Raw genomic sequence first — 23,642 nt, forward strand, 5'->3', positions numbered from 1 at the left:
TGAAGTAATGGTCGAGCATTTCTTACCATATACGGTATTACACTACGCTTAAATTCAAACTGCGAATATTTCGGAGTTACTTAAACAATGCATAATTAATAAAAATAATAAAATCTTTATAACATAGCAGTTACGGCTATTTAAAAATTTGTTAAAACGCTCAAACGGTGGTGTTTGTTTATTGAGAACCGCTGATATAGTAGAAACCACGAGAGCTGGCAGTGACAGATCGCTTAAAAATGGTATGAATCAAGATATGGACGTACGACTTAGATTATTTCACCACATACATTTAAATGTAGGTTATGTTAGTAATGGAGGTTATATGTCAAAGATATTATTTAATGATTTTCCTTTCAAAGAAAACATTTTCGGCTTGTGAAAACATTAACAGATTCATGACAACGCTCACAAGACGTTTCGATTTGAGGTTATAATTATAAAGTGACATGCCTTAGAAGAACAGACGTACTTTTTCGACGTGGCCATTAGAATTGTACAGCAGACATATTAAACTAATGCTATCTCTTTCCAACACACATTACTCTCTAGCGGTTTGTGAACTACGTATGGCATTTGTAAGAGCGGAAAACGATGATTTACTGCCAGCTCTCGTGGCGTCTACTATACCATGTTTTTATTGCTGCCAATCCAGTTGATTTGGTTACTTAGCAACGGACAAGTATTTTAATTATTCTTTACTGAATATCAGCAGTTCTCAAAAATGGACGTTAAATTATTTAAAAAATTAACATGCGATATCTATGTAACTATTAAGTTTTTAACAAAACATTATTAAGAAAATCTCTTCAGTTTTACCTCCAGTACCTACTCTTTTAGTCTGCTCCGTATGTTATAAATCACCCTGTATAGATAAGTTGAGTTAAGTCGTCATACTTTTAGTCAAGGTACATACTTATGGTCTTCCGTTGTACATGTCATTTCCGGACACCTGTATATTATTATTGAACTAAAACTAGAACTAATACTAGACCTAAAAGTAGAAAGTTTCGGGTTTAGGCGTGCGTCTTCAGACTCTAGTCTTTTAATTACAAAGTAATAAAACTATGTGTTTTTAGAAGGTGGATATATTTTATTTTAGGCTCAACCGGTTTCAATTGCGAATTGCAATCATCAGGAGCTTGCCACATACATTTAACAAATTACGTCAAATTTAGTGTTTTGTTCTGTATGCTTTTTCCTTGTTATCTTGTTGTATGTTTAGTGTCGTTAAGTTATTACGTGTCATCTTTGCTTTCTTCCTTTCCATTATTATCAAGCTTGCTAATTTTGTCTTTATTATTTAGTAAATCTAGTAGTCTCTTTTCTTATTTCGTTTTCTTCCAGTTTTACTTCAAAAATTCTATCATTTTATGTTTGTCATATTTGCAATTAAATTCATATTTAATTAAATAGATTTAAAAAAACTTCTTTTACTTGCTAAAAATTATTTATTTACTCAGATATTTGTAATTCTTTTATGAAATTCGTTTTTGTGTGTGTTGTCATTATCTGTTTGACTTTTATTAGTTTTTTCCCTTTCTGCTTTTTCTCTTCTTAGGTTATTTAATTTTTTAACTGATTATTAATTATTTCGTTCATCTCGATGTCATGGTAAATTTTTGTTATAGTTTGGTAGTTATTATAGGTCTCCAAATTAATTCTGTCTATCTTTGTATAATCTCCCTTCTTATGGTTCCCTTTGTCAGCTTTTTAAGTTGATTTCTCGTTAGATGTTTTGGGTATTTGTGTTTTGTAAATGTAGGTTTCTAAATTTCCTTCCAAGCACGTTCGTAAAAATCTAATATGTTGTAATTCTCGTTGTAAATTCAATTTAAGGTCTTCAAAAATATATGGGTTATAGGTCACATTAACCTGATCATAGATTTAGGTCTAGCAAATCTAGAAACATTAGGGTTTAGCCGTCTTTAGACTTTTCTATTTTGTCTTTTTTTAAGAGACATTGAAGACAAGATGTTTTCCACTCGATTAAAACGATTCTGACACTAACCAATAAGCTTTCTCCGTTTTCTGGTATCTTTGAAATACTGCCAAAAAGCATCAAAGTCAATTTTTTCAATTCTGTCATCTTCGTTAAGTATTGTAGAGATGTCTTTAGTCGATGAGAACCATTTTGATTCACACCAATCAGCTAATTATATATTTGAAAGTCTCTGTACTTTCCATAAAACGTCTCTTTTAATGTTATTAAGCGATTTTGTATTTGTTAAGCGACTTTAAAATGTTTTTCAATCGATTAGAACTATTTTGACACTAACCAATAAGCCTTTTTCATTTTCTGATATCTTTGAAATACTATCAAAAAACATCAAAATCAATTTTTTTAATTCTGTCATCCTCGTTAAGTATTGTAGAGATGTTTTTAGTTGATTAAAACCATTTGGCTCACATCAATCAGCTAATTTGAATCAATTTTTTATGTTGGTCACTAAAAGTTACCAGATCTAGTAACTTTTCCAATACCAACCTAAATTTAGTTACTTTTTTCGGCCCCCCTCAGATTTAGGTTGGTCACTTTCTCTATCTTATAACATAGGAGCGGGACGTCATGTAATCCATAATCTTGATTTTGAACTCTCATTTTTTATTAATTTATTTTGTCTATGTTAAGCGGCTTTAAGATGTTTTCCACTCGATTAGAACCATTTTGACACTAACCAATAACCTTTTTCCATTTTCTGGTATCTTTGGAATACTGTCAAAAAGCATCAAAAACAATTTTTTTAATTCTGTCATCCTCGTTAAGTATTCTAGAGATGTTTTTAGTCGATTAGAACCATTTTGATTCACACCAATCAGCTAATTTGGTGTTAAAAGTCTTTGAAATTTAAACAAAACATCCTTTTTAATGCAAAAAAGAAAATAAATACTTCTTACTTGCTAAAATTTTTTAATTTATACGGGACTTGTTTCGAGCCATTAACCTCATCTTCAGCCGAATTGTCAAAATCACTATTAAAACAGGAAAATCAATATTTGAAACATTTGCAAAATCCTTACACTATATGAATAAAATGTTTACTATTTATAATTAAAATTAAACGACACATCAAACGCACAAACAACAAGACATAAAATTTATATAAAGTGAGAAGTTGAAAGAGCTCAATTCGATTTTGATACTAGTCCCGTATAAATTAAAAAATGTTAGCATGTAAGAAGTTTTTATTTTCTTTTTTATATACTTTCCGAACTTGCAACATGGATCCATTTAATTCAATCCCTTTTAATGTTGTTAATTTATTTTGTTCTTGTTAAGCGACTTTAAGATGTTTTCAACTCGATTAGAACCATTTTGACACTAACCAATAACTTTTTTCCATTTTCTGGTATCTTTGAAATACTGTCAAAAAGCATCAAAAACAATTTTTTTAATTCTGTCATCCTCGTTAAGTATTCTAGAGATGTTTTTAGTCGATTGGAACCATTTTGATTGACACCAATCAGCTAATTTGGTGTTTGAAAGTCTTTGAAATTTAAACAAAACATCCCTTTTAATGTTATTAATTCATTTTATCCTTGTTAAGCGACTTTAAGATGTTTTTAACTCGATTGGAACCATTTTGACACTAACCAATAAGCTTTTTCACATTTTCTAGTATCTTTGAAGTAGTAACAAAATCAAATTTTTTAATTCTGTCATATTCGTTAAGTATTCTAGAGATGTTTTTAGTCGATTAGAAACATTTTGACACTAACTAATAAGCTTTTTAGAGTTTTTGGTATCTTTGAAACACTGTCAAAAACCGTCAAAATCAATTTTTTCAACTCTATCATCCTCGTTTAGTATTCTAGAGATGTTTTTAGTCGATTAAAACCATTTTGATTCACACCAATCAGCTAATTATGTATTTGAAGGTCTCTGTAATTTCCATAAAGCATCCCTTTTAATGTTATTAAGCGATTTTGTATTTGTTAAGCGACTTTAAAATGTTTTTCAATCGATTAGAACTATTTTGACACTAACCAATAAGCCTTTTTCATTTTCTGATATCTTTGAAATACTATCAAAAAACATCAAAATCAATTTTTTTGATTCTGTCATCCTCGTTAAGTATTGTAGAGATGTTTTTAGTCGATTAAAACCATTTGGCTCACATCAATCAGCTAATTTTAATCAATTTTTTAGGTTGGTCACTAAAAGTCACCAGGTCTAGTAACTTTTCCAATACCAACCTAAATTTAGTTACTTTTTTCGACCCCAGATTTAGGTTGGTCACTTACTCTATCTTATAACTTTGGAGCGTGAGGTTACATAATCCATAATCCTGATTTTGAACTCTTATTTTTATACTACGTATTCCATTTAATGTTATTAATTTATTTTGTCTTCTTAAGCGGCTTTAAGATGTTTTCCACTCGATTAGAACCATTTTGACACTAACCAATAACTTTTTTCCATTTTCTGGTATCTTTGAAATACTGTCAAAAAGCATCAAAAACAATTTTTTTAATTCTGTCATCCTCGTTAAGTATTCTAGAGATGTTTTTACTCGATTAGAACCATTTTGACACTAACCAATAAGTTTTTTCCATTTTTTGATATCTTTTAAACACTGTCAAAAAACGTCAAAATCAATTTTTTCAACTCTATCATCCTCGTTTAGTATTCTAGAGATGTTTTTAGTCGATTAGAACCATTTTGATTCACACCAATCAGCTAATTATGTATTTGAAAGTCTCTATAATTTCCATAAAACATCCCTTTTAATGTTATTAAGCAATTTTGTATTTGTTAAGCGACTTTAAAATGTTTTTCAATCGATTAGAACTATTTTGACACTAACCAATATTTGATATCTTTGAAATACTATCAAAAAACATCAAAATCAATTTTTTTAATTCTGTCATCCTCGTTAAGTATTGTAGAGATGTTTTTTTAGTTGATTAGAACCATTTGGCTCAGATCAATTAGCTAATTTTAATCAATTTTTTAGGTTGGTCACCAAAAGTCACCAGATCTAGTAACTTTTCCAATACCAACCTAAATCTAGTAAATTTTTTCGCCCCCCAGATTTAGGTTGGTTACTTTCTCTATCTTACAAGTATACTATACAGCGTGTCCCGTATCTTCCGCATCAGAGCATTATACGGTTGTAGAATACATTATTCTGAAGCGATCTTTCTAATAAAATTTTTTCGAAATGTTTATAATAACCGCACGGGAACTGTTTAACGACAACCAATAACGGACAACTTTGATTCATCGAAAAAGTTTATTTCTCTTTCCATGACGAATTTATTGGTGAGTACACGTGGGAAACGAGTTATCATCGGCGTAGCGGACCGGCCGAGGGTGGCACCGATTACCTGAGTCTGATTTGCGATCTGCTGATTGGACGAAAAACAGTTCCTTTAAACAGTTCCCGTGCGGTTAATATAAACATTTCGAAAAAATTTTATTAGAAAGATCGCTTCAGAATAATGTATTCTACAACCGTATAATGCTCGGATGCGGAAGATACGGGACAGCTGTATATACTATCTTATATTTTATACTATACAGGGTGTCTCCGAAATGCGTGTACAACGGAAGACCACAAATTCCTTGACTCAAAATAAGTCGATTTAAGTTAAGTTTTAACCATCTTAATTCACACCAATCAGCTAATTTTGCATTGTTTAATGTTATTATGTTATTTTGACACTAAAAAGTTTTGGCTTCCGCCGTACGTCTCTTGGATCAATAAAAATATACAACAATCTAGTGCCAAAAACCCCGGATTTATTTATGAACATGGAATAGAGCAACTTTGGGAATAACCCGAGTTGTATTCTATCTATGAGCTCTAACATTGTATTAAATAGATAGAGTTAAGAATATTTTATTTTTCTGTTAGCTGGAGGTTTTACTGTAATAACAAAGTTTTCATTTCAACTCGACACTACTATTTCAGGCGATGCACTTAACCGTTATTTAACCGGTGGCGTTAGTAGATACCACCGGATGTGCGCATTTCGCGGCATCACAGGTTCAAAAAGATCAAAGCCGTGTTGCAGCCCATGCTCTTAAGCCAATTGGATAGGTACAAACGCGCCCGGTGTACATTCGAATTCCCCCCTCCTCTCACCCACCTATATGTGCATCTCGTATACAGAAACACATACCCAAAAAGCCCCCCACCCAACTCAACCCACCGTTTTCCCTACCCAAGTAAATAAAACGAACACCACCCTAAAATTGCTTCGTTTCGTCCACAACGTCAAAATTAATCCCAACGGATTTTCGGACTCTTTCTTTTCACAGCGCCGTCGATCGAAGGGAGCATCTTCAATATTACCAGGGTTAACAGACTCCATATGGGTCCCTACTTGTGTATAGCATCGAATGGAGTTCCTCCATCCGTTAGTAAAAGAATCAGTTTAATAGTTCACTGTAAGATAAACTCAATTTAAATATTAATTTTTTCTAAAAAAAAAGTTAATTCGATTTTTATCTACAAATTTAGTTCCTCCAATGATTTGGATCCAAAATCAGCTTGTTGGTGCGATGATTGCGCAAGAAATTACTTTGGAGTGTCATTCGGAAGCTTACCCTAAATCAATCAATTATTGGACTAAAGATGGTGGAAACATTATCTCGCAAGGTAGGTATAAAAATAAATTTAAGTTCATTTTCTTTTGTTGATTTATTTTGATGGAACTCAAAGGATGGAGACATCACAGAGACTAGATCGTGTCCTTTAACGTTCGTTGTAGGGTTTTGGGGTGAAGCAAAGACGCGTTCTCCTACCAAAGTTTAATTGCCAAAACGGAATTGCTAATGTTGCTTTGATGTCCGGTGGAAGCGCTCCGCGTTAGCTCTCCGGCACCAAGCAACACCACCAAACGACGACCGTTTGCAATTACAATTCGGGGATTCCCCCCCATTATCCTAGCATTCTTTTCCGGAACCGTTATAATTCCCGCGAATTGAATTGTGCGGTTTGCGAAATGCTCAAAGTTACTACCGTTTAGTTAGATTAATTTAATTTCATAACTTTTCAATTAATTATTTGATCAAATCTTTTTTTGATGAGATATAAGAAAAGTTTTCAAGTAACAGGTCGTAAACAATCGGTTTTAACGTCCAGTTATAAAAACCTACTGTAATTTCCTCCCCCGCTGTCTTCATTTCCCTAAGTTATCTCGAGGGAGTTTTGAAAATAATAAGGGTGGGCGAGTAACCGCAAAATTAGGTCATAATTATCAAGTTTTCAAATTTAACAGTTTATTTTTCGTATATTAAAAAATTTATAGTCATATACAATTTTAATTTTGCGAAAGTATTGGAAAATTGGAAAAAGATCGAGTGAAAAACATCTTAAAGCTCCTTAATAAAGACAAAATAAGTTAATAACACTAAAAGGGATGTTTTCCAGAAAATTCAAATACAAGATTAGCTGATTGGTGTGAATCAAAATGGTTCTAATCGACTAAAAACATCTCTACAATACTTAACGAAGATGGCAGAATTCAAAAAATTGATTTTGATGTTTTTTGACAGTATTTCAAAGATACCAAAAAATGGAAAAGGCTTATTGGTTAGTGTCAAAATGGTTCTAATCGACTAAAAGCATCTCTATAATACTTAACGAAGATGACAGAATTAAAAAAAATGATTTTGATGTTTTTTGGCAGTATTTCTAAGATACCAAAAACTGGAAAAAGCGTATTGGTTAGTGTCAAAATGGTGCTAATCGACTAAAAACATCCTTAAAATACTAAACGAGGATGACAGAATTAAAAAAAAAATTGATTCTGATGCTTTTTGACGGTATTTCAAAGATACCAGAAAATTAGGTCATAATTATCAAGTTTTCAAATTTAACAGTTTATTTTTCGTATATTAAAAAATTTATAGTCATATATAATTTTAATTTTGCGAAAGTATTGGAAAATTGGAAAAAGATCGAGTGAAAAACATCTTAAAGCACCTTAATAAAGACAAAATAAGTTAATAACACTAAAAGGGATGTTTTCCAGAAAATTCAAATACAAGATTAGCTGATTGGTGTGAATCAAAATGGTTCTAATCGACTAAAAACATCTCTACAACACTTAACGAAGCTGGCAGAATTCAAAAAATTGATTTTGATGTTTTTTGCCAGTATTTCAAATATACCAAAAAATGGAAAAGACTTATTGGTTAGTGTCAAAATGGTTCTAATCGACTAAAAACATCTCTATAATACTTAACGAAGATGACAGAATTAAAAAAAATGATTTTGATGTTTTTTGGCAGTATTTCTAAGATACCAAAAAATGAAAAAAGCGTATTGGTTAGTGTCAAAATGGTGCTAATCGACTAAAAACATCCTTAAAATACTAAACGAGGATGACAGAATTAAAAAAATTGATTCTGATGCTTTTTGACGGTATTTCAAAGATACCAGAAAATTAGGTCATAATTATCAAGTTTTCAAATTTAACAGTTTATTTTTCGTATATTAAAAAATTTATAGTCATATACAATTTTAATTTTGCGAAAGTATTGGAAAATTGGAAAAAGATCGAGTGAAAAACATCTTAAACTTCCTTAATAAAGACAAAATAAGTTAATGGGATGTTTTCCAGAAAATTCAAATACAAGTTTAGCTGATTGGTGTGAATCAAAATGGTTCTAATCAACTAAAAACATCTCTACAATACTTAACGAAGATGGCAGAATTCAAAAAATTGATTTTGATGTTTTTTGACAGTATTTCAAAGATACCAAAAAATGGAAAAAGCTTATTGGTTAATGTCAAAATGGTTCTAATCGAGTGGAAAACATCTTAGAGCCGCTTAACATAGACAAAATAAATAAATAACATTAAAAGGAATGAGCAGTATAGAAATGAGACGTCAAGATCAGGATTATGGATTATGTGACGTCACGCTTCATTGTTATAAGATAGGGAAAGTGACCAACCTAAATCTGGGAGGCGAAAAAAGTAACTAGATTTATTTTAAAAGATCCATTGTATTAGAGGTATAATATATGTTGAAATGAAATAAGTAATAATAAGTAGGCCTCTTGACCTCTAAAGTTTTTTATTAATTAAGCTTATGTACTTGGTACATAAACTAAGTAACTACCAAGTACATAAACTTAATTAACAAAAAAACTTTAGAGGTCAAGAGGCCCACTTATTATTACTTATTTCATTTCAACATAACTAGATTTAGGTTGGTATTTGGAAAAGTTACTAGATCTGGTGACTTTTAGTGACCAACCTAAAAAATTGATTAAAATTAGCTGATTGATGTGAGCCAAATGGTTCTAATCGACTAAAAACATCTCTACAATACTTAACGAGGATGACAGAATTAAAAAATTGATTTTGATGTTTTTTGACAGTATTTCAAAGATACCAGAAAATGAAAAAGGCTTATTGGTTAGTGTCAAAATGGTTCTAATCGACTAAAAACATCTCTATAATACTTAACGAAGATGATAGAATTAAAAAAAATGATTTTGATGTTTTTTGGCAGTATTTCTAAGATACCAGAAAATGGAAAAAGCGTATTGGTTAGTGCCAAAATGGTGCTAATCGACTAAAAACATCCTTAAAATACTAAACGAGGATGACAGAATTAAAAAAATTGATTCTGATGCTTTTTGACAGTATTTCGAAGATACCAGAAAACGGAAAAAACTTATTGTTTAGAGTCAAAATGATTCTAATCGAATGGAAAACATCTTAAAGCCGCTTAACAAAGACAAAATTGATTAATAACATTAAAAGGGATGTTTTGTGGAAATTTCAAAGACTTCCAAATACAAAATTAGCAGATTGGTGTGAATCAAAATGGTTCTAATCGACTAAAAACATCTTTAGAATACTTAAGAAGGATGGCAGAATTAAAAAAATTGAGTTCGATGCTTTTTGACAATATTTCAAAGATACTAGAAAACGGTAAAAGCTTATTGGTTAGTGTCAAAATGGTTCTAACCGACTGGAGAACATTTTAAAGCCGCTTAATAAAGACAAAATTGAGTAATAACATTAAAAGGGATGTTTTGTGGAAATTACAAAGACTTTCAAACACAACATTAGCTGATTGTTGTGAATCAAAATGGTTCTAATCGACTAAGAACATCTTTAGAATACTTAACGAAGATGACAGAATTGAAAAAATTGACTTTGATGCTTTTTGGCAGTATTTCAAAGATACCGGAAAATGGAAAAAGATTATTGGTTAGTTATTGGCCGTGAAAGCCTTCGTACTTATATTATTGGTTAGTGTCAAAATGGGTCTAATCGACTAGAAAACATCTTAAAGCCTCGACAAAATAAGTTAATAACAGTAAAAGGGATGTTTCCCAGAAAATAAAAATACAAGATTAGCTAATTGGGGAAAAAAGTAACTAGATTTAGGTTGGCATTGGAAAAGTTACTGGATTTTATGACTTTTAGTCACCAACCTAAATCTGGGGGTCAAAAAAGTAAGTAGATTTAGGTTGGTATTGAAAAAGTTACTAGATCTGGTGATTTTTTATTGCGCCACCTAGTGGCTAGTAGTGGAACTAAACCCAAGAGATGTCTGGAGAAGCCATCTAGCGGTGGAACACGGTGGTTGCCTGTTTCGGTGGTGGATGGAGTTCTGTACGGCGCGCGAGTTGTTCGCTGCCTACCACCTAGGTGGATGGTGGAACGATGGATAGAGTTTGCGAGTTGTCGGTTGCCTAGCTCATAAGGCGCCACCTAGCAGTAGAGTTCGCGAATTGTGTGGTGTCACCTAACGGTGGACAGTTAAGCGGGGGAGATTTTGCCTGATGGGTGATAGATGGCGCACGTAAATTTCTAGCTCGTGTGGCGTACATGGCGCACATCTGTTGAGCAATAATTGGCGCGCGTATAGCTATGGGCGTTCTGGACCAAAATCCAATGATATTTTTGGTATTTCTAATATTTCAATGATATCAAAAAATGGAAAAAGCTTATTACAAAGACTTTCAAACACAAAATTAGTTGTTAGGTGTGAATCAAAATGGTTTTAATCGACTAGAAACATCGCTAGAATACTTAACGAAGATGACAGAATTGAAAAAATTGATTTTGATGCTTTTTGACAGTGTTTCAAAGATACCAGAAAACGGGAAAAGCTTATTGGTTAGTGTCAAAATGATTCTAATCGAATGGAAAACATCTTAAAGCCGCTTAAAAAAGACAAAATTGATTAATAACATAAAAAGGGATGTTTTGTGGAAATTTCAAAGACTTTCAAATACCAAATTAGTAGATTGGTTAGTGTCAAAATGATTCTAACCGACTGGAGAACTTTTTAAAGCTGCTTAATAAAGACAAAATTGAGTAATAACACTAAAAGGGATGTTTTGTGGAAATTACAAAGACTTTCAAACACAACATTAGCTGATTGTTGTGAATCAAAATGGTTCTAATCGACTAAGAACATCTTTAGAATACTTAACGAGGATGACAGAATTAAAAAAATTGATTTTGATGCCTTTTGACACTATATCAAAGATACCAGAAAACGAAAAAAGCTTATTGGTTAGTGTCAAAATGGTTCTAATTGAGTGCAAAACATCTTAAAGCCGCTTAACAAAGACAAAATTGAAGATAGAATTGAAAAAATTGATTTTGATGTTTTTTGACAGCATTTCGAAGATACCTCAAAATGGCAAAAACTTTTTGGGTAGTGTCAAAACAGTTCTAATCGATTTGAAGACATCTTAAAGCCGAAACACATCTTTTAACTTGTATTTATTTATTCAAAGTTGGATCCCCAAGTCTTTTTTTAACAGACAAGTGCAAAGAAAGTAGACCAAAACAAATATACACTGATAAAGTTGATGATTTTAGTGATCCTGCGCAACATCTCTTATTTAGAAGTCTAACTTTATCGACTTCTCTAACCTGAATACGCATTCTAAACATTGTTGTTCAGTTGACCTAATAATTATTAAACCCATCCACCAAATATTTCATGTTATTTTACATAAAAATGCTTTGATATCGAACACAAAAACAATTTTATTAAAAAACCAATTAGTTACAAATTGTTATTAAAAAAAAGTTATAATAAAACCTATTTTACACAATCTATATCACCGGTTCTATACCTACCATTTTAATTCAAAAACATTTTTCATTTTGATGAATTACGATTAATTTCCGGATTTTCGCAAAGACAATCCAATGAAATCCTCAAATAAACCATATAGATTCGACCAAATATGTGTTTGGAGCGGCAACTTTTGTCATAAATCGGGGTCGGATTAACCAAGCCTTATGCACTGTCCCCACCTGTTCATAGAGAGACTAGGTCGAGACTTAGGCGTGTGGGGGCAAATGCGCTCGCAAATAATCGAGCTATTACCCGTGTTTACCTGGGCCCAAAGCAAACGGGTATCTAATGCTCCTCCAGCTAGAGGCCGGTTCAAAGTGTTGTTCTAGATTAACAAGGCGCACCTGGATATCTCTCTCACTATACGCTTCCCTCCGCATCTCTATGTAATAGCGAGATTCCGCTAATCCATGCAAATTCTACGTCAATGAATAACATGATTGCCTTTCTCCTTAACACTATAACTTCCCATACAATGATACAGTCAAGAAATTGCGTTCAAAATATTCTTGGCAATCAAACACGACATAAAAATGTCGAAATAGTCGTTTTTATTTCGATTTCGTTCGCGATCGCAGTTTTACGATGGTAGAAGCGAGGTAATCAACGGGAATATTTCAATATACAAGGTTGAAACGGGAAACGAAAGCGTGTCGATATGAAAAGATACTCGAAAAATATCTGCACATTTTTCAATGAGAAAAAAGCTAATAAATCATAAAAGCGATGTTACATTTTGTTTTGAAACTTTATAACAACTTGTATACAAAGTAAAACAAACAAAATATTTACTAATAAATATTTAGCATAGTTTGTTGTATTGCAATGGTTGCCCGACATTCATATCTGGAAATGCTCAAAAAGGAATAAAAAGAGAAACGAACACGTTTGGAGTTTGCCTGACAATCAATCGAATACCATTGTCACTTTGAGTGATACGTTGCATTGTTGGTTTCGTTTCGATTCACAAATTGTTTGTGGAAATATCACATCCGGTTGAAAATGTCAAAAATTTTACTGTCATTCAAATTCTAAAAAGTAATAGTGCCAACTTAATTTTTTTTTTTTTTAGGGGCGAAATATGAACCTATTATGGTAGACAACGCTTACAAAGTCCACATGAAATTAACCATAAAATCAGTCGGTCAAAACGATTACGGATCTTATAAATGCGTCTCGAAGAATTCTTTGGGCGAAACAGATGGAACAATTAAATTATATCGTAAGTATTAAAATAACAAAAAAAAGTAACTTAATCAACGTTGGTCGTAAAACGACGACCAAAACGACGAGGTGCCGTTGAAAACCGAAGAAACTCTTTTGCATTTCACGGTAACGCGAAGTAGCTAACAGAAGCCAACATAGTGGCTTGTAGTAGTAGTAAGGAAAAAGGGGAAAAAGGAGAAAACCGCAAATCGAGTTCACGGCGGATTTCTGTGCTCTCTCCGGTCGAGGAATTGAAAACTGCCAATAGCGCGCGCCCCCTTAATTTGAAAAACCCCCGGCTCGTTTCTCGTTCAATCGCCCAGCACAGGTCGTAATCGATACGATATCGTGAACACAAAAATTTTCAACCGGAAAATAATAAAATAAAAGTAAATCTCTAAATTGCCAATTTTGATTGTAAAATTGAATTATTTTAATCTTAAATCTACACTTACCTTTCATAAAACCGCAAAAGACGAACTCTGCATTCATTTTTCACTACACTAATTGAAACGTAACTAAAACGTTTATGATGACACAAAAACAACATAACCTTAAATGCCAAATGATTTAAAATTGATTAAAAAGCGCCATCTCTTGATATTTTTTTTGATTATTTTAATTGACAATTTATAAGTTTTAATTAAAATTAAATTAAAATAATAAAAAAATTAATAGGAATTAAATCTGATTACCTTAAAGGTAATATTGTTTAATTTAATAAATATAAATAAATATAGAAACGAATATAAATAAGTAAGGAGACTGAAAATTAATTAAGCGCCATCTCTTGACTTTTTTTTAAATAATTTTAATTGTCAATTCGTAAGTTTTAATTAAAATAGAATTAAAATAATAAAAAAATTAGTAGAAATTAAATCTGATTATCTTAAACGTAATATTGTTTAATATAATAAATATACATAAATATAAAAAGAAATATAAATAAATAAGGAGAATGAATATTGATTAAGCGCCATCTCTTGATTTTTTTTTAATAATTTTAATTGTCAATTCGTAAGTTATAATTAAAATAGAATTAAAATAATAAGAAAATAAATAGAAATTAAATCTAATTATCTTAAAGGTAATATTGGTTAATTCAATAAATATAAATAAATATAAAAAACAGATATAAATAAATAAGGAGAATGACAATTAATTAAGCGCCATCTCTTGATTTTTTTTTAATTTTAATTGTCAATTCGTAAGTTTTAATTAAAATAGAATTAAAATAATAACAAATAAATAGAAATTAAATCTGATTACCTTAAAGGTAATATTGTTTAATATAATAAATATAAAAACAAATATAAATAAATAAGGAAAATGAATATTAAGCGCCATCTCTTGATTTTTTCTTAAATAATATTAATTGTCAATTCGTAAGTTTTAATTAAAATAGAATTAAAATAATAAAAAAATAAATAAAAATTAAATCTAATTATCTTAAAGGTAATATTGTTTAATTCAATAAATATAAATAAATATAAAAACAGATATAAATAAATAAGGAGAATGACAATTAATTATGCGCCATCTCTTGATTTTTTCTTAAATAATATTAATTGTCAATTCGTAAGTTTTAATTAAAATAGAATTAAAATAATAAAAAAATAAATAAAAATTAAATCTAATTATCTTAAAGGTAACATTGTTTAATTCAATAAATATAAATAAATATAAAACAGATATAAATAAATAAGGAGAATGACAATTAATTAAGCGACATCTCTTGATTTTTTTTAAATAATTTTAATTGTCAATTGGTAAGTTTTAATTAAAATAATAAAAAAGTAAATAGAAATTAAATCTGATTGTCTTAAACGTAATATTGTTTAATTTAATAAATATAAATAAATATAAAAACAAATATAAATAAATAAGGAGAATGAAAATTGATTAAGCGCCATCTCTTGATTTTTTTAAATAATTTTTATTGTCAATTCGTAAAGTTTAATTAAAATAATAAAAAAATGAATAGACATTAAATCTGATTATCTTAAAGGTAATATTGTTTAATACAATAAATATAAAAACAAATATAAATAAATAAGGATAATGAATATTGATTAAGCGCCATCTCTTGATTTTTTTTAGTAATTTTAATTGTCAATTCGTAAATTTTAATTAAAATAGAATTAAAATAATAAAAAATGATTAGAAATTAAATTTAAAGTTTTAAATTTAAATTTTAGTTTAATTTAATAAATATAAAAACAAATATAAATAAATAATGTGAATGAAAATTAAGCACCATCTCTTCGAATTTTTTAACACCAAAAAAATTATTAATCTAAAACTTATACATTTCAACATTTACAACAAATTAATTAAATTACAATAAATTAATTAATAAATAAAATAATTAAATTTATAATAAATAAAATTAAATTAATAAATTAAAACGCCATCTCTTAATATTTCTTAATACTATTTTATAGATGTCACTTTTATAAATGTCATTTAAACTTAAACCATAAAATCTTAAAAAGATTTTTAGATAAAGCAATAAAAAATGTGTAAAGTTGACAACTACAAGTTCTTTACGAGGCGAAAACTAATAGACGAAGAGAACTCAGGTGTAGGGTCGCGTCGGAAATTAAAGGTAGGACCGCATTGCTTTCGTAGCTGAGCTTTCGCTAGATAGCGACTCTTCCGGACGTTTCCGAGCTTTACTCGTTTGTAAATTACCTAACGTTGCGGTTTGAACGTCGACTTTACCGCCACTTTCCCGAATAATAAAGTGCTCACAATGAAAATCTCGAAATTTCTAAATCTTTAATTATTTTAGATATCCCATCGCCTTCAACGGAAGCTGAAGAAACAACCACACCAACTACAACACTTGTTACAAAACCCACATTTAAAGGTGACTTTTAAATTTACGTGAAACGTGAAATAATATCGATTTTATTTAGAGTTTACAACAAAGCTCCCTAAGAAAAAGAAACAGAAGTCAACGGAAAGTTCTGGAAGCAGTAATGTTATAACTGATACGAAACCAACGAAAGGAAGGGGTAAGTTAACCCTTTAAAGTTTATATTAAGTTAGAAAAGCGGAATAATAAAACTGTCTTATGAAAATGATAGAAATATCAATCCCGAACTTATTAGTATTCAAAATTCGTAAACCATTTTCATGACGGGGAACCAGGAGCTGCTTCGAATCGCTCTCTAAAATGCTTTTTCGTTTCCCCACCTCTCTAAGCATCAGGTGTTCGATATGAATCGGATGCCGTCGCATTTAAAATGATTGGTGACCAGCGGAACTACGAAGGGTGGCCAATATTTTTCGAAAAACCCCATTAAATTCGTTTTCTTGTATTAAAAAAGATACAAAATCGATTACTAACTTTAACGTTTTAAACGTTTTGTAGATATTCGCCAAAGAAGTAGCCCGAATGATCTAAACAAAGAAAAATTAGCTGCAATTAATGATATTGCACCATCTCTACCGAGTAAAGCTAATATTAATGGTGTTAGAAGTAGTAAATGTTGTTATAAAGTTGGATTTTGGGTTTGTTTATATTTTATGATGGCTTTTAAGAAGATTTAAAGTAAAACGGATTGTTGAAAAAAATTTTATTGGAATTTGTGTATATAATAAAAAAATATTTTATTTCCTTGTACCTGCTCTTGATCGTTTTGTATTTTATGCTATGTCAATGATTATTGGAAGATCCTCATAATCATTGGCGACTAAATTTCTATTAAATTGTAAATATATTAATTGTTTATATTAAAAAAAGAAACAGTTAATGAAATTGGAAAAAAAATAAATTAATGTCGATAGAATCTTAAAACCTAACTAAGAAATGCTTCTAATTTTAATTAAAAAAAAACTGAATTAATTTTGTAAATAAATGTATTTCGACTAAATCACTTTGTGTACAGTCAATTAAAAAATTCATGTATTAAAATTAATTAATAAACCATCTAAGGAACGATTTTTTTATTTATTTATTCCATCAAATTAAGCATAACCTACAGTTGCTCACAAAATTGATTGTACCCACCAATGTTAAACAATTACAATCATTCAGATCAACAAAATGAACCATTTGAAATGAGCGAAGAGAAAAAAGTGACTTTTTAAATTGACTGTGCATCAAATTAAAGACTGATCTTTTGTTCGGTCCCTTGCTTTGTATATTATTCGTGTTTAGAGGGAATATATGAAATAAAAACGACAAAAAAAATGTTTTAATTACATTATTTAACCCCTAAAAAAATCCTTTTATGATTATCACATTATATCACTTGACTAAGCGACATTTTAAAATGAAAAGTGTCGTTTTCTAGATGTTAGTATAAAATTAAAAGTTTAATACTTGACGCATTTAACTCAAAAAAACAAAGTTCGAACTTTCAACTTTAACATATTTAACTTCATAAAAAATCCTTTAAAATGAGTCCAAACTCGACATATTTAACATTAATATTAACGGAGATACAATCACTTCCGGTTTGAAACGTCAATGTCAATTTTGACATATTTGTCATCTTCATTAAAAGACCTTTAAAATGAGACCAAACAAGACGCACTTATCTCAAAAAACAAAAAAGTTAGAATAAAAAATATTAAACCCGAAGTTGGCAACAATGAAGATAGCAATTTAATTTTTAAATATTAATACCAACCTTAATTTTTTATTTTTTTTTTATATTTTTGTTTTTGTGGCAAATATTAACACATTTTATAAAAATTAAAAATATGTCAAAATGACATTGACATTTCAAACCGGAAGTTGCTTATATCTCGAGTAATATTGGAATTAGACGTATCATGTTTGGACTCATTTTAAAGGATTTTTCACGATGATTACAAATATGTCAAAATTAACGTTGACATTCTTAACCGGAAGTCGACCATAACTTCGTTAATATTGGAGATAAATATGTCGTGTTTGTACTCATTTTAAAGGATTTTTAATGAAGATTACAAATATGTCAAAATTGAGGTTGACATTTTAAACCTGAAGTTAGTTATTACATAATAGACAAATGGACAACTTCATGGTGTTCTTTCATAATATATTTTTTATTTAAAAAAAAACCTTTAAAATGTCTCCAAATATGACGCACTTATCTCAAAAAACAAAAAGGTAGAATAAAAAAGATTAAACCTGAAGATAGCAATTTAATTTTTAAATATTAATACCAACCTTAATTTTAATTTTTTTTTATTATATTGTTGTTTTTGTGACAAATAATAAGACATTTTATAAAAATAAAGAATATGTCAAAATGACATTGACATTTCAAACCGGAAGTTGCTTATATCTCGAGTAATATTGGAATTAGACGTATCATGTTTGGACTCATTTTAAAGGATATTTCACGACGATTATAAATATGTCAAAATTGACGTTGACATTGTTAACCGGAAGTTGACCATAACTTTATTAATATTGAAGATAAATATGTCGTGTTTGTACTCATTTTAAAGGATTTTTAATGAAGATTACAAATATGTCAAAATTGAGGTTGACGTTTTAAACCTGAAGTTAGTTATTACATAATAGACAAATGAACAACTTCATGGTGTTCTTTCATAATGTATTTTTTATTAAAAAAAACTTTAAAATGAAACCAAACAAGACGCGCTTATCTCAAAAAACAAAAAAGTTAGAATAAAAAACATTAAACCCGAAGTTAGCAACAATGAAGATAGCAATTTCATTTTTAAATATTAATACCAACTTAATTTTTTATTTCTTTTTATTATATTTTTGTTTTTGTGACAACTATTAAGACATTTTATAAAAATTAAGAATATGTCAAAATGACATTGACATTTCAAACCGGAAGTTGCTTATATCTCGAGTAATATTAGAATTAAACGTATCATGTTTGGACTCATTTTAAAGGATTTTTCACGACGATTACAAATATGTCAAAATTAACGTTGACATTCTTAACCGGAAGTTGACCATAACTTCGTTAATATTGGAGATAAATATGTCGTGTTTGTACTCATTTTAAAGGATTTTTAATGAAGATTACAAATATGTCAAAATTGAGGTTGACATTTTAAACCTGAAGTTAGTTATTATGTATTAGACAAATGGACAACTTCATGATGTATTCTTTATTAAAAAAAATCCTTTAAAATGAGTCCTAACAAGACGCACTCATCTCAAAAAACAAAAAAGTTAGAATAAAGAACATTAAACCCGAAGTTAGCAACAATGAAGATAGCAATTTAATTTTTAAATATTACAACCTTAATTTTTGATTTTTTTTATTATATCTTTGTTTTTGTGACAACTATTAAGACATTTTATAAAAATTAAGAATATGTCAAAATGACATTGACATTTCAAACCGGAAGTTGCTTATATCTCGGGTAATATTGGAATTAAACGTATCATGTTTGGACTCATTTTAAAGGATTTTTCACGACGATTACAAATATGTCAAAATTGACGTTGACATCCTTAACCGGAAATCGACCATAACTTCATTAATATTGAAGATAAATATGTCGTGTTTGTACTCATTTTAAAGGATTTTTAATGAAGATTACAAATATGACAAAATTGAGGTTGACATTTTAAACCTGAAGTTAGCGATCATACAGGATGGTCCATTTAACGTGAGACAACAGATTATCTCGAAAACGGTTCATTTTACATAAAAATAAACCTAATGAAAGAGCGGATAAGAAATGCATGCAGAAATAGTAGCCAAGAAAACCTTCTAAGATGTAAAGAAAGTTTAGTAGAAGTGTTAATAAATGTATTGAAGTGGGTGGGGAAATATTTGAACATTTATTATAAATTTTATACTTGTTGTTGATTACTAAACATTTTTTATAAATAAACAATATTTAAAACTATTTGAATAAAAAAGTTATTTAGATTTTGCAAACAAAAACATAAGGTGCCATTTAAAAAATAGGTCGTGACCTTCATATGACCTTGAAAATAAGGTCAAGATCCAAAAATGTTATCGTCATATGATTTCTCCCTTCGCACCGAACAACTTTCATTTGGTTCATTTTTATGTAAAATGAACCGTTTTCGAGATAATCGCTTGTCTCGCGTTAAATGGACCAGCCTGTATAATAGAAATTTTATAACTGAAGTTAATCTTGTGTTACTCACTTTTGCGCATTTTCTTTTTATTTTTAACGTGTTTTTTGGGTCGTCACTCTAGATTATTTTCTTCAAACATTTTTTCACGAATCATCATCATTTGGTTCTAGTTTTAGTGATTAAATTTATGCCACGACTTACAGAAACACCCTGTATGCCCTCTGTGCTTATGATAGCTGTCATCAATGTTCTGTGATAAAAATGGACAGGCACCAAACGATTCTCAATAGTTTGAGCCTGTCTATTCTGAATAGTCATATTTTTAGAGAGATGAAAACGAAAATCCCGTTTTTCTCAACATTATTCATTTGTCGCTTAGTCAAGTGATGCATAACGCGGTCCAATTAACATTTCGATTTGTTTTAAACGATTTTCTCGATGAATATTTAGATTAAAAGTTTAAATTGAAGCATCGAGATTCTGATGGCCAATAATCGAAGTTAACCAAAAAAGGGTGCTATCTAGCGTTAAAATTACTATTTAGTACGCGTTTCGAGTTAATTGTCTTAAGATCGTTGAAACTACGCATACAAATGTCCTCATTACACTGCCAATTTTCAACCTCTTGCACATTTCCGGTAGAATTAATCCGATAACAAGGTCCCTTGAGGAGAACCCTCCCATTTTCCACACACTTTCACAATCACGCTAAAACATTTTCAAAAAAAATTATATTTCAAGTCAAAACTTGTTTTGAATCATTTTCCGTTTTCTCTTTCATTACTTCGGCAAAACGGGGCGAAATGGTAAAAGCAAATTAACTGAACTCCAAAAGCTTTGAAGAGGAGCAACAACTTTTACCCCGTAGATAAGCACCGTCGCATCGCACGTGCACACACGTACAACGCATTTCAATTTGGCGGCCCTTCCCACAACCCCTTTCAAAATCACCCCCGTTCATTCCGACAGTTTCCCAACAAATTTAATCAAGGCCGGACATAACACAACAAAGAATATCTGCTGCAAAGCTTGAAACGTTTAACAGAAATTAATTATAAAACAAGTACACAAGGTGCTTTCAAACGATTTAAATTAAACTATGTAGATAAAATTAAACTGTGTATATTATTAAACTATGTAATGTTAAAAATAGAATTATCTTTTTTTAAAACGTGATCAGGTTATCTTAAAAACAACTTGTAACGTAAAAAGTTTTAAGTTTTATCTTTAATCTCAGCTCACGAAACACGTCCTAAACACACATTAAACCTTTTTCTTTGTTCATTTTAACCCGTTTTACTCGTTATTTTTTAAGTTTTACAACCATCTTGAAACTCAAAAAGGAATTAAAATAGAAGTGTGTTTACGTGCTGGTTTAAGTTTAAGCTGTAAGGGGTTTCAAAGCTTACAAATGCGCTAATTATGGGAGCTTCAGTAACCCCTTGGGCCGTATTAAACCGGAAATAGGTCCCGCCGGCTGATTTACAAGTTGATTATGGATCCATTAAACAGCGTTCCGCAACGGTGTTTCTCTTAGTGTATTCATTGGTTTACCTATGTGGTAATAATAATAAATAAAATTTTATTTATCCAATTTTTCTCCAAAGGTGGCGTTAATTTAATTTTATACAAAGAAAATTAACAGAAAAGAAATGCAACAAATTTAATACATTGACAAAGTTGCTTTTACGATTCATAAAACTCTAGTAGTAAACTTCCAAATGGGGTATTGATGTAATAAAGCGTTGTTATTGGAAAAAAGGTCAATTTTTACACTTAAACAGATGCAATATTTCTTTAAACTCTGTAAAAGATGAGAAAGGATATTCACGAAATATGATGAAATATTTGATTTAAAAGTTTTTTCTCTTTCTCCTTTACAGCCTTAGAATAGAAATGTCAATTTGAGATATGATTTATTGCAGAGCTCCGGTTAGGATTTCTTTCAGTTAATCCCCAAGCGTCATGGTGTAAGGAGAGATTTCGAATTCCCCCTTCTTTAATTCCTTCCTTCTGCAACTCCTTTTTTGATTAATTGTTATAACTCGCAGAAATAAATAAAATATTTAATACAATATTCCGTGCCGATTTTGACACTGACAGTATTGTAATGATGCACATTCGCAGACAACTTCACGTCTGTCAATTCGAGGACGATAAAGTAGAATGCTGTACGGTTTAATTGCACGTCTCTCAATGAGTCTGATTTTAGCTTTAGGTCTTGTGTTAGTTCTAGAGCAAAACTAGAACTAGTTAGATGCTAGTTAGTATAAGATATTACTATGTTGCATATTTTTATTGTACTAAAACTAGAACTAACACTAGAACTAGAAACTAGGTCTAGTGTTAGTTCTAGTTTTACACCAGCTCTATCACTAGAACTAACCTCAAGACCTAGAACTAGAATCATTCGGGTTTAGCCGTCTTGAGAGACGTGCGGCTAAATCCGAATGTTTCTAGTTTTTGGTCATCTTACAATAAGAAAAAATGTTCAAAATCAAATAATATTGTACATAGTACAAACGATTTAGTTTAAATATACAAATGACTTACATGTGTTATCCAACTTTAACATTGTAGAAGAAAAAACTTGTAGAATCGGAGATTTTCGCTGATATTGATGTTGATTTCGCTGGATTGTAAACAAACACCTATAATACAAACAAAAATGTCAACAAAAATATTGTGGCGACATCTATTATCGACTCTATTAAATTATTTTTTTTTAATTAAATTTTATACATTTTTAAAAAAAATAATATCAGTTTCGAATAAATGAGAACATTTTCTTAAATTTCCCCTCAAAATCAAAATTATACAGATTAATTAATTAATTTATCATTTAAATTGACATTTACAAAAACCTGTAAAAAAAAGTGACAGATTTCGGTTACTTTTTAATTCTTTTCATTATTTAAAAATCATAACAAATTCATTAATTTATCGAATATAGCACAATACTAGTGAGATTTTTTGAGTTATACAACATAAAGTACAAAATATAGAAATAGAAACACGAACGACACTAATAACTAATAAAAAACTTTCAAAATCAAATAATATCGTAGATAATACAATTAATTTAATTTAAATACATAAATGACTTACCTGTGTTATCCACCTTTAACATTTAAAGAAAAAACTTGTAGAATCGAAGATTTTCACCTTGTTTTGTAAACAAACATCTACACAATCTAAACTACAAACAAAAGTAACGAAAAATATTGTGGCGACATCTATTAGAAATATTTTAAAATATTAAATTGTTTATATTTTATTAATTTCTTTAATAATAATTTTAATTTTAAGTAAATAA

The 23,642-nt window shown here is 29.8% G+C and overlaps 1 protein-coding gene and 1 long non-coding RNA gene across 4 annotated transcripts in view; one reads left to right on the forward strand and one right to left on the reverse strand.

Moving 5' to 3' along the window:
• Positions 1-17,233, forward strand: part of LOC111414456 (lachesin-like) — a 108,500-nt gene extending 91,267 nt beyond the window's left edge. For all 3 annotated transcript variants that reach the window (XM_071195537.1, XM_071195539.1, XM_071195538.1), the window contains 6 exons: positions 6,269-6,397; positions 6,471-6,608; positions 13,151-13,300; positions 16,079-16,156; positions 16,206-16,304; positions 16,664-17,233. In XM_071195537.1, the coding sequence (XP_071051638.1) occupies positions 6,269-6,397; positions 6,471-6,608; positions 13,151-13,300; positions 16,079-16,156; positions 16,206-16,304; positions 16,664-16,842 (773 nt within the window). In that variant the 3' untranslated portion in view covers positions 16,843-17,233. The remainder of the gene's footprint in view (positions 1-6,268; positions 6,398-6,470; positions 6,609-13,150; positions 13,301-16,078; positions 16,157-16,205; positions 16,305-16,663) is intronic.
• A 1,801-nt stretch (positions 17,234-19,034) lies between these two features.
• Positions 19,035-23,489, reverse strand: LOC139429606 (uncharacterized). The gene is made up of 3 exons (XR_011640168.1): positions 23,435-23,489; positions 22,880-22,977; positions 19,035-21,880 (listed from the first exon to the last, which is right to left on the reverse strand). It is a non-coding gene; the product is annotated as an uncharacterized lncRNA (long non-coding RNA).
• Positions 23,490-23,642: the final 153 nt, after the last annotated feature.

The sequence above is a fragment of the Onthophagus taurus genome, chromosome 3, assembly GCF_036711975.1.
Source record: "Onthophagus taurus isolate NC chromosome 3, IU_Otau_3.0, whole genome shotgun sequence".
NCBI lineage: Eukaryota > Metazoa > Arthropoda > Insecta > Coleoptera > Scarabaeidae > Onthophagus > Onthophagus taurus.